Source organism: Setaria italica, chromosome VI, assembly GCF_000263155.2.
Source record: "Setaria italica strain Yugu1 chromosome VI, Setaria_italica_v2.0, whole genome shotgun sequence".
Taxonomy (NCBI): domain Eukaryota; kingdom Viridiplantae; phylum Streptophyta; class Magnoliopsida; order Poales; family Poaceae; genus Setaria; species Setaria italica.
In genome coordinates, this window is record NC_028455.1 from 7,941,053 (window position 1) to 7,952,755 (window position 11,703).

An 11,703-nucleotide genomic window follows, 5' to 3' on the forward strand; every position below is an offset into this window, starting at 1 on the left:
GATCCAGTAGAGTGTCCGGGAGATGAGGCATAGGGGAGAAGAGGGTGGATGTCTTAGTATGTGTTTGGTTCTGGGGTCGAAGTGGGTTAGGATGGGTTCGACCCGCTCGACTCATCTTTGGTTGGATAAGAGGTGGGTTTGATTCGTCCTAGATGGGGAATATTCCTCCAATATCCAGGTTCATCCGGTCCTCCCAAAATGAAGGGATCATCCCAACCCAGTTGGACGGCATCGTCAGTCCGTTTCTTGCGCTTGCCCGACGCCACCTCTGCCCACCCAACGCCGCCGCTGCCCACCTGACCCCACCACCACCATTCGCCGTCTGCCCTCCGCCCGCCCGGTGCCCTCCCACCAGCGCTTGCCCCGTGGCCGCAGCCCCATGGCTCGCGGCGCAGCTCCTCTGCCTCCAAGGCACCCCATGGTCGTGACCCTCAGGCCGGCGTGGGGAGGGAGCTGAGGCCGGCGGCGGTGGCGGGTTCAAGCTGGCGGTAGGGGAGCTCGGGCTGGCGGCAGCGGGGCTTAGGCCGGCGTGGGGAGGGGGCTCAGGTCGGCGTGGCGGGGAGCTAGGGAGGGAGGGCCGCCGGCACGTGGGGAGCAGAGTCGCCGGCGTGACGGGGAGCTGGGGAGGCAGGGGTGGTGCGCAGGTGGGGGTCGGTGGCGCAGGGAGCAGGGCAGGAGGGGGGGCCAGCGCGTCGGTGGCCGGGGACCGGTCGGGGAGGAGCTGTGGAGGAGGATGGCTTGCGGGGAGGAGAGGAGGAAGAAGATGGATGGGATAAAAAAGAAGAGGCTGACAGGTGGGCCCCACGGCTAACAGGTAGGGTCCACAACTAACGGTGTTAAAAGAACATCCATCCCAACCCTCTTAACCTCTTCATCCAAACATTGTTTATATTGATTGAATAAATGTTCACCATAGAGATTACAATATAATTCAAAGGTTCTAATGGCCATAGAGCATTACATAAAGGTGAACCATATTTAGTGCATTACAATGTAACGTTAAAAAACTTCTTCTTGACGAAAGTTCCTTGGTCATGATCGCGGCGTAAGTACGGAGCCTCTTCTTTGGCTAGTATGAAGCTTGGGTCAACTTCGACAACGAATGGAGGCATGCCATCAAACTGATCATAATCATCTAATTGGTCTGTTTACTCCTCGACTCCCACGATTTTTCTTTTACCTGGAAGAACTATGTGACACTTTGGTTCCTATGGTTTTCTTTATCTTCTAAATTTTTATTAGGTTTGCTAGACATATCCTTCACATAAAAAACCTGGTGCACATCATTGGCAAGGACGAATAGTTCATCATTATATCATAAAGGAATCTTGAAATAATTATCCAAACGTCTTTTGGAGCAAGTGCCACATTCTTATAATAGAAGTATGGTGGCACTCACACACACAATAGCCCATCCAGACAAAAGATTTATTCACTGAGCATGGCCCATGGTGGCAAGCCAAAACCAACCAAAAGCCGCTAGGTCAAGGTTAGTGAACAGATCTCTACCTGAAGAGGATATTGGGCTAGCATACTTCTATTATGAGAATTAGGCTCCAAAAGGCATTTGGAATACTATTTCAAGATTCTTTTATGATATTCAGCCCGAGTTTGTGGATTCGAAACTCTTCTGTTCTACTATTATTTTATGGTACTGGAGGAGCAGAGGTGACTCTCCATAGACTTCGTAGAAGATTGAGTAATGTGCACAGAATAGTGTAAGCACATTCATGCCATGTGCAGAGACTTCTCTAGGATTGGAGGAGCGGATGTGGTACATCCATTGCCGGTCCATCTACATCGTATTATGTGGAAAATGAACATAGGGCTTCCTATTATATAAAGAACTTGATCAATATTAGGTAGGGGAAAATAGAGTAAGTGAGTTTATAATATTTAGTCCTTGCAATAAACATGAGATAAATAAATTATAGGTCAAAGAAATACAATTATTGTTAAATTACAGTGACATGAAAAATTGTAGCAATGACCAAATTCTATTTCTTACACCTACAATTTATTTACCTTAATTTATTGCAATGACTAAATATTAAAAATATATTTACTCTATTTTTTCCCATACCTAATATTGATCAAGTTCTCTTAACTAATACGAATCATATATAACAAGCAAGCTATCCATCAAATTCTAGCTCAAAAACATGTATAAATAAAAATCCTCTCCATTCTCCCTCGTTCTAAAAAACTCATTTTTCTCCCTCTCTAAAACATAAAACAAAGCATAATAACAATAAATGAAGGGAGGATGAAGTAGCTAACCTTCACAACACTTTGAATGAGTGAAATCCTCATACAAATGAGGAAAAAATTCGAGTAACACCTCCCCTAAGGTTGCTTGCTCGCCATGGAGAGGAGGAAGAAGCTCTCGGTCTCTGGTGGAGTGGCTCGGGCTGGGGGAGGAAGAAGAGTCTCGAGCTGGTTGGATTTGTAGGGGACAAGATTTTATCCCGGTTAGAAATTCCAACCGGGACAAAAGACCCCCCTGTCCCGGTTGGTAATTCCAACCGGGACTATACCTTTTGTTCCGGGGGGCGTCAGTGTGATTTTTTATAGCCGTTACAACTGGGATTAAACGGGGGGCTTTAGTCTAGGTTGGTCTTTACAACCGGGACTAAAGCCCCCCTCCCCCGGCGATGGCCTTTGGTGCCTCATTTTTGACCCAAAACTAAAGGCACTTTAGTCTTGGGTCCAAAGTTAACCGGGACAAAAGCACCTGGATGGAAGGTCGATTCTCCAATAGTGAAGCGCCGCACCGAGGTATGGACGTGCACCAATAATATACTCACTAATGATATACTCCTCATTTTCAAGGTCTTTTCTGATTTTTCGAAATCTATGGTTTTATTATATAACTAGGCATAATACAAATCTAGCTAGATGCATAGCAAAACAATATATTTTTTATTTTACGAATAAAAGTAACGTATCTCTAGAAAAATCAAAACGAACTATAGTTTTGGATGGAAGAAGTAGTATTGTTTATTCCCACTTTGGATTCTCGCGAGAAGTGAAGTGGGAAACAGTGACAGCAGTCGTGCCTCACTAGGTCACTCTCTCTAAGTCCAGATGACTAATTGATTTGCCAAAGAACATGAAAGGGAATATAATGATAGAAAAGTGGTCGATTGACAAGAAGTTTGCATTGCATTTGTGTTTTGTTTGTTCATACGGATCCAAACTTTGATGTGATCGAGTTGGATTAGGCAGCAAGTAGTAGAGATATTGTTGATGGCTGTTAGCACACCAATTTGAACCAGAAGCGCACTGATCAGTTATAGCTTTTCCCTTAGAGTATTCCCCCATGATTTATCAATGCTTGGAAACAAGATCACAGGATCTAGACTAAGCATCGGAAACATGATTCCAGTTGCAAGATGATTGTGAATAAACATGAATAGACATGAATAGATATGAAGCATGAGCAGATATGAACAAGATATGAACAAGGGGTAACTCATCTAGAGCAGAGCCTAGACTATGCGTATGTTGTAGTTCTAGCTAGATGGCAAGCAAACACATTGTTCTCGTTCAAAGCATCTTTAAACCACCACATCTGGTCTGACTCCTGAAAACCCTCGCCTTACACGGTATTAGACCATGTCATGATCCTACCTATCAATACAGGAAATCTAAGGGCATGAATATAAAGCACACGTCTAGTTGTTATGATAGATCAGACATGCAAATCTAGTCACTATGACTACAAGAACATCCTATGCATCTACTACGCATTAGCAGATTGGAGTAAGCAAACTCATAATAGAAGAAGTCATAGAAAGAGGCATATGGATCGCTATAGAATCAAAATTCATCTTATTACTTCACCATGAATGATTGTTCATTACAAAATCTCCACCGAGGTCATACCTGCAACTTGTGAATCCTAGCTCAAAGAACCCTAGTAACGACGCCAAAAAAGCTTGTTGACAGCTATTAGCATGCCAGTTTTAACCACAAGCGCACGGATCAGTTGTAACTTTTTCCTTAGAGTATTCCCCCAAGGTTTATTAATTCGTGGAAACATGGTCACATGATCTAGACTAACTAAGCATTGAAAATATGATTCCAGTTGCAAGATGATTGTGAATAAGCATGAATAGATACGAATAGATATGAAGCATGAGCAGATATGAACAAGATATGAACAAGGGGTAACTCATCTAGAGCAGAGCCGAGACTATGCGTATGTTGTAGTTCTAGCTAGATGCCAAGCAAACACATGGTTCTCATTCAATGCATCTTTAAACCACCACCTCCGGTCTGACTCCCAAAAACCTCCACCTTACATGGTATTAGACCATGTCACGATCCTATCTATCAGCACAGAAAATCTAAGGGCATGAATATAAAGCACACATCTAGGTATTATGATAGATCAGGCATGCAAATCTAGTCACCATGACTACAAGAACACCCTATGCATCTACTGCGCGTTAGCAGATTGGAGTAACGAAACTCATAACAGAAGAAGTCATAGAAAGAGGCATATGGATCCCTATAGAATCGGAACTCATCTTATTTCTTCGCCATGAATGATTGTTTATCATAAGATCTCCACCGAGGCCATACCCGCGACTTGTGAATCCTAACTCCAGAACTCCGGCGTGGATCTTCCTCGCAGGGTGATCACACCGGCCAGAGTCTAGCCTAGGCTAGCATCCAGATAACTGCACAACCCTTAACTCTCTATAGATGGTTGTCCCTCAAGATGCTCGGTTCCTTCTGCTTCGATCTCCAATCCAATCTAATCCAATTTGCGTGCTCGATGAAATATATAGGTATTTATAGTCTAGAGAGGCCGTGGTTTAAATTGGAAGGCAAATGGACGAAGGAAAGGGGTGGGCCAATCAGCCTAGAGGGGTCCAGGCCGATCGGCTTGCCTTTTACCCCCTCATGTCCAGCTTCGTCGCCAAGTCTTCTTCAATGTTCTGGAACCTTATTTTTATATGCGCGTGGACCTGGCACGTCGGTAGCTTCGGGATGAGATTGATCTTCAAATACTTTCCAAATCTCCGCTTGATCCCCTTTGATTCCTCTTTGATCCCGAAGTGGTTCTTGCCATATCTTCAAATTCTTAGCCTCTAAGTCACTTTTCTGGGTCCTTTGGTCTTCGTCTTTGTCTGGCTTGTTGCTCGTCTCAAACTTTATCCAAAAATGTTACTTTAGACCCGATTATTGAGTATGATCAATAACTATTATATCATATAAGTAAACAGCCGTGAAGTAGTCACCAGTGGCGGCTCATGTGGGCATGGGAAGCCCCCGTGCCGGTCTCATCTGGGCGAAACCAAAACTAGGCCGCCTCCACCACGTCCCTCCCGCTCCGGCCAGCGACATGAACGGTGCAGAGTACACCGTATACTGGTATGTGTTTTACTTCCTTCAGGCCCGGCCCTTCTGTTTTCTGTCTTTGGAAAACAATCATGATCTGTCGCTTTCCTCCGATCTATCTTAAATCTGATATTCCTTTATGCTTCTACAGAGTTTTTTTTTTTGAGAGGGCTTCTACAGAGTTCTGCTTTAAGTCCATCCTGCCCAGTTCGCGCCAAGCCCAATAATAAAACCTGGCCCAAGCCCAACTCGATCTGCTCAAGCCTCTGCTGATTCTCAAGCTACCCAAAAAGAGGATGTTTAAATCCGATCCAGACCATCCGGAGGCACGCTGGCATAAAGCTTTGGTGATGAGAAGGCTTGTACTGCAATCCCAACACGTTTCTATCACCGCTACCGGTCCAGCAACACATGCACATTCTTTGCACTGTGAGGCATGCGTGATCAGGAACAGCAATACGAGTGTTGATCGATGTTTTCAGTACTTACACACACACAGTATATATAATAATATCTGCTCTGTACTAGTTCAGAATCAGAACAACTCTGTAACTGTAACTGTAGTTATAAGCTAGACTATGTACACTCTGTATAGAAAACAATGTTGCTGCCGCACCAAGCCGATGTTCATGTGCAAGTTTTCTCGGTCGTCTCAAGCCAAAGGTTTCCTAGGAACGGTCTGCAAGTAAGGATAACAAAGAGAATCAGAGTCCAGCGCAGCAAGAACAAGGCGCAACCTCGTTTCTCAAGAAATCGAACCGATCCTTACCTGCTACTATGTACTATATGAGGTTTCAACTGTGGTTTCTCTAAAGGTTTAGCTGACGAAACTGAACCTGAACTCAACTCGGCGATGCCTATGTCTGAAGTTTGGGGCAGACTGGGGCAGAAGGCGTCGACATGGAACCTGAAGAAGCAAAAGCAGCAACATGTATACGTTCAACCAATTTGCAAGTGCATCAGTTTTGGGTGTCATGTTGGTGGATTTGGGAGCACTCACAGAGGTTTGGATAGCAAGGTTGCTTTGACACTGGATCCTCTTCCAAGGGAGGTGGCACCTGACCGTAAATCATCTCGCAGCTCATGTCTTCGAAATCTGCAGAGATATGAATACGATGTTTCAATGCCCATGATATATCACAAACTAGACTGATGTAGTTTCAGAAAACGGAATAAAAGGAAAATGATTCGCCTGAACACAGCAAGAACTGATATGGATGTCAAGTGCAGCTTCAGTTACATACACAAAGTCCGTTTCAGCATTTTCGGTCAGTGTAAACTGTAAACTGAATGAACTAGCGTCACCAAGGGAAAGCTTATTACTTGGATTCATGGTGAGAGGGAGCCCAAACTCGTTGGTGAAGAAGTCCTGCGTCGGGATCTTGCACATGTTGACGCACATCCCGACGCACCCGCTGTTCTCCAGGTACCTGCATTTCTTGATGAGGACCCCGCTCTTCTGCTTGACGCCGTCGACCTCGACCTCGATGACCTCGGAGGGTCCGACGAGCCAGTGGAAGAAGGGCACGGTGAGCGCGGCGTTGAACTCGCACGCCCACCTCGTCGGCGGGAAGAGCTTCCGGAACTGCTCGGGGGCGCCGGGCGGGAGCATGGAGAGGAGCACCTCGCGGACGGCCTCCTGCTGCTGCGCGCGCGTCCGCCCCACCATCACGCGCCGCGACACGTCCACGAAGCTCTCGTAGTCCCACTCCCACACCGCCTTCTTCTTCTTCTCCAACTCCGTCTGCTGCTGCTGCTGCTGCTTCTTCTTCGTCGCGTACTTCTCCATCTTGCGCGCGAACAGCCCCATGAACGCGCGCTCCAGCGGCCCGTCCCGGTACTCCGTCTTCTCCCCCATCGGTGCCGGCGCCGTCGCCGCGCACCGCACCGCCCCGGCGCGCCGCTTCCTCGGCCTTGCTGGCGCCCTCCCGGCCGGCGCCGGCGTTACGGCGCGTGCGGCGAAGCAGAGCTCCATGGGCAGGGCTGCTGCCATCGGTCGATCGATCGGCCGTAATCTGCCGGAGTTGCTGCGCTGGCTGCTGGCCGCGCGTTGTGCGGCTGCGAGGGCGACACCGTGGCGGCGGCGGCTGGCCGGTGGTGTCTGGTGAGTTCTTCCGGGTGTGGTGTGGCCCCGAGGAAAGCCCCTCTGCAGCAGGTGGCACGACGGCCACAACAATCAGCGCGCGGTTTGGATATCGGCAGAGACGAGACGACGAATGGACTGGCGTGTGGTGTCCACGACCACGAGAAAAGATAAAAATAGGGACCAAAGCTGGTTTACTGTCAGGCCCAGCCCAGTAACAACGTCTGAAATGGCTGTGGGCTGATCTAGTGGCAAGTATAATGGGCTTGTAATCTATTGGGTTGTGTCCTTGGCAACCACGGAAATCCTATCCATCTTCCACAACATAGATAATTAAACATCTATACGCTCAGTAACAGTTCGATAACTAGCCCACAATATTCCAACAAACTATCTTAACATTTTGTTAAATGAACTTACTCGATATTTTTTATGTAAAAATGTTGGTGAATGTAAAAAAATGGTTGAGCAAAAAAATATTAGTGAGTGCAAAAAAATGTTGGTAAGTGGAAAAAAAAGTTGGTGCAATAAAAAATTGTTGAGAAATAATATTGGTGAAAAATTGTTGAGCAATAATACTGGTAAATGTAAAAAATGTTAAATAAAAATATTGGTATATATAAAAAAATGTTGGCCAATGTCAAGAAACGTTGATAACAATTAAGTTAGACTTTTTTAAAAAAATGTTGATGAATACCAACAAATATTGATAGATGTTAAAAAAATATTGTACATGGGCTATATGAACTTTAAAAATAAGTTGCTTATCTACCTTACAAAAGCATATAGGAGCTCCATAGCAACTATATTCACGGAACGATAGGAACGGGAACGTGGACGGAACGATGGGAACGGGAACGTGGAGCAAGGAACGTGGTACGACACTTAGAAAAGGTTTTTACACTAAATTGTTCCCTTCCCGAAATGTTCCCTGTTGCTAAGGTTGCGCCAACATGAAAATGAGAGAGATTATCAGCAACTGCAAAGGAATTCCCTATTGTTACTTTGTTAGTAGTGCTAGTAACATATCTTGAGAAATATACCACAACATATCTTCCAATTTGTACATTTCAACATTAGGTCAAAACCCACATGATTTGTCTCTAGACATGAATGCGCATGCCAATATGCCATACGATGGAAACTAAACATAAAACAAGTATAAGCAGGTTCCATCTAAAATTACATTAAAATAACAAGGTTGTGACAATATTCACCATCCTCATACAGGATGGCAATGGGTACCTGCATTTCTTGATGAGCACACTAGTTTGACGACCTCCACAACTAGATGACATTCCATGGGAGGATCTAGGGGGTTGCCCCCTTGCCATCCAAAAACAAAATCCCCTTTCATTGCTTAAAGAGAAAAAAAAAGGAAAATTGAGGAGACAAAAAAAGGAAAGCTAGAGGAAGAAGAAGAGAAGGGAGAAGATTGAATGTATTTGTCACCTTCACACTTAGCGATGAAACCATATTAATTTCCTATCGCACCCCAATAGCTTGTAGTGCACCACCATCGATAATAAATATGGTTTTTGCAGCCAAAACTTTGACCATGATGCAGTCATCTTCTTGGGATGTGGAAGCCCATAATGAACAAATGACACTATAAGTGGGAGGAAGAGGGATCCCATCTCATTGTTTAAGCTTTAGTGTAGAACAAGATTCCTGACAATATCCATTCCTATCGACTATCAAACAATATCAATTGCAAAGGCGAGGTGTGGGACTGTGGGGTTGTGGTGGGGGGAGGGGGCTTATGCCCCACAAAAAAAAGAAACAATGGAGCCTCATGAAGAGAAAGAGCGAAGAATGAGAGAAGGAAGAATAAGATCCTCCATACTATGAGTCTAGATCTGTCTTGGGACCGACAAGGCAACAAAAAAGGGTACAATCAGCGTCAACGTTTGAACTCACATGCCGAAGGTGTCTATGGAAAGAGCTCTTGGAACTTCTCGAGGGCATCAGGGGCAGCATGGAGAGTACTCCCACTCATGTCGCCTGTCGACGTCCTAGGCATAAGATGAAGCAGAGCTCCATGGACCATGGGTAGTGCTTTTACCATTGGTTGATCGGCCATTATCTATCAGAGTTGCTGCACCAGTCATGTTCTCGCCTTGTTCGCACTGCCGAGATGCTCACTGTGACTCTATGAGACTGCAGGGTGGCTCCGACGACCTCTCCAGGTGGCATCATTGTGACTCTATGAGGCTGCTGGGTAGCTCCGACGACCTCTCTAGGTGGCATCACTGCCACAACGATCAGCCGCGTGGTTTGGATACCATGCCAGGAATCGGCAGAGACAAGGAAAGGTGGGAATGTGTGGTGTCCACTGCCACAAACGTTGGCAACTATATGTCACGTACGCGCGACATTTAGTCGCTGCTAGGTAGGACCCACAGGTCAACACCATCCCTTCCTTTCGGCTCCTCTCGTGCTCACCACTTTGGGTTAGGGTTCGGAGCTTTGGGATGGGGGGTTTCTGGGGTCGGGGTCACCACCGGTCCCGGCAATATAGGGAGGGCCCTTGGGTGGCGGAAGAACGGCGGTGGCGATGGGTTGTGGGCGGTACTGTGGCGCGGCTAGCTGTAGGTAGTGGAGGATGACCGATGGGCGGTGGAGGAGGCGGGGGCGTGATGACGAGTAGTCGCCGCCGGAGATGGGGGAGGTCGGCGACGCGGGGGCAAGTAGAAGAGAGAGAGGAGTGGCACATGGGGGGAGGGTGTGTGTGACAATGAGAGAGGGTAGCGGGAGGTGGGAGCCGCTCGAGCCCAGGAGGATGGCAGTGCCGGGTGTTGAGACAGGCTGCGATGGGTCATTATTCATGCGATAGGAGGAACTGTCACCTTGAGTGATATATAGACTCACCCGCTGCACACGGCCACGGGAAGAGATATGGACCAAGTTAGGGCCAAAATTGGTTTTCGAGGAAGGGTTATTGTCAGGCCCAGCCCAACAGTGAAAGGATCTTGATGTCACTTAGAGGGGGGGAATAGGCGTAACCTGAAATTGTCACCACTTAAAGCAAGTTTATCAACAACTTGTAGATTTTTCGAAAATACTTCCGAAGATTCCGCAAATTATGGAATCTCCGAATAAATCTTCGGAATTTCCGAAGATAGGAGACACACGCCTTAAGCAGTGGAATAAAACTCTATCTGCCTGAAAACCGGAACTTCCGGTTTCAAAAACTAGAACTTCCGATTTTGGCTCAGGTAGAGAGAACCCCCAAACCGTATGTGTTGCAAGTGAGGTAAAGATCAAACCAGGTTTAGAGAGTATGCTCAGAGGGTGTATCTTAGCAGGATCACAAAGCTCCTGCACTTCACAAACACTAACTAACACCCGAGTAGATCAACCAATATCACGAAATCAACAATGAAATGCAAGTGCAACGCAAATGTAAGCAAACCGGTGAGGAGACACAATGATTTGTTTCACCAAAGTTCACATTCACCCCCGGGCAAATCCAACATTCCCATTGGGTGCTTCCAAAGAAGCTGGGTTGCACTCAACCCTTTTCCCACTTCACTAGTTAGCTTCTTTCCTTGAGGAGGTGAAGCACGATCTGCACAAACTATCACACGGCTCACCACACCTTGGGAGCTCCCGGGTGACGCCTAGCCATCTAGGAGGCACACCTCCAAGAGTAACAAATGCTTCACTTGAAACTTGGCGAGGCAAACCAGTGCTCAAGTGTATGAGTGCTCTACTAATACTCTCAAATGGATCCTCTCTTCTACCCAGCTCACTAGATCTAGCAAAGATCACACAACCTCACCAAGAGGGGTTGGAGAGAGCTATTTGGCTTTAGTTTCGGTTAGAACAGGCAGTAAGCCCAATAGCAACCGCAGAAGTAGCAGCCAGCCAATGAGAAGGGCGTGGGGTATAAATACTCCACCCCTCAAAAACTAGCCGTTAGATTTGTCAGATCAAAACCGGAATTACCGGTTTTCCACCGGAAACCTCCTATTTTTCAAACCAACTAGCCGTTAGAGACACGTGGCACCCAAACCCGAAACCTCCTATTTCCAAAACTGAAGCTTCCTGTTTTGCCACTACCTGACCCGTCAGAGACTGTACGTGTGGCTTTTGTATCTCTCATCCCTCACATAGGATACTTGAGTACTGAGACTTTATCAAATGACCATGTGATGCATCCCTCTTGATCGGCATTCCTATACTCAAGATTAAACATAAATACAATATTCATCCTCTTGAGCTTCATTGCCATGAACCATGCCATACTTATTCAATATATCCAC

The 11,703-nt window shown here is 46.4% G+C and overlaps 1 protein-coding gene across 1 annotated transcript; it reads right to left on the minus strand.

Annotated features, from left to right (window-relative positions):
- Positions 1–5,793: 5,793 nt before the first annotated feature.
- On the minus strand, positions 5,794–7,558 carry LOC101752896 (beta-carotene isomerase D27, chloroplastic). Its single transcript, XM_012846655.3, has 4 exons — positions 6,676–7,558; positions 6,353–6,448; positions 6,122–6,259; positions 5,794–6,031 (listed from the first exon to the last, which is right to left on the minus strand). Exons 1-3 carry the CDS (start codon positions 7,343–7,345, stop codon positions 6,210–6,212), a joined length of 816 nt encoding a protein of 271 aa, XP_012702109.1. The 5' UTR covers positions 7,346–7,558; the 3' UTR covers positions 5,794–6,031; positions 6,122–6,209.
- Positions 7,559–11,703: the final 4,145 nt, after the last annotated feature.

Excerpts from the sequence above, each read along its gene's own strand:
- LOC101752896 (XM_012846655.3), bottom strand. The coding sequence starts at position 7,345 with ATGGCAGCAGCCCTGCCCATGGAGCTCTGCTTCGCCGCACGCGCCGTA. Across the intron at positions 6,449-6,675 it reads CCCTCTCACCATGAATCCAA|ATTTCGAAGACATGAGCTGC; the intron begins GTAATAAGCTTT and ends ATATCTCTGCAG. Across the intron at positions 6,260-6,352 it reads ACCTTGCTATCCAAACCTCT|GTTCCATGTCGACGCCTTCT; the intron begins GTGAGTGCTCCC and ends TTGCTTCTTCAG.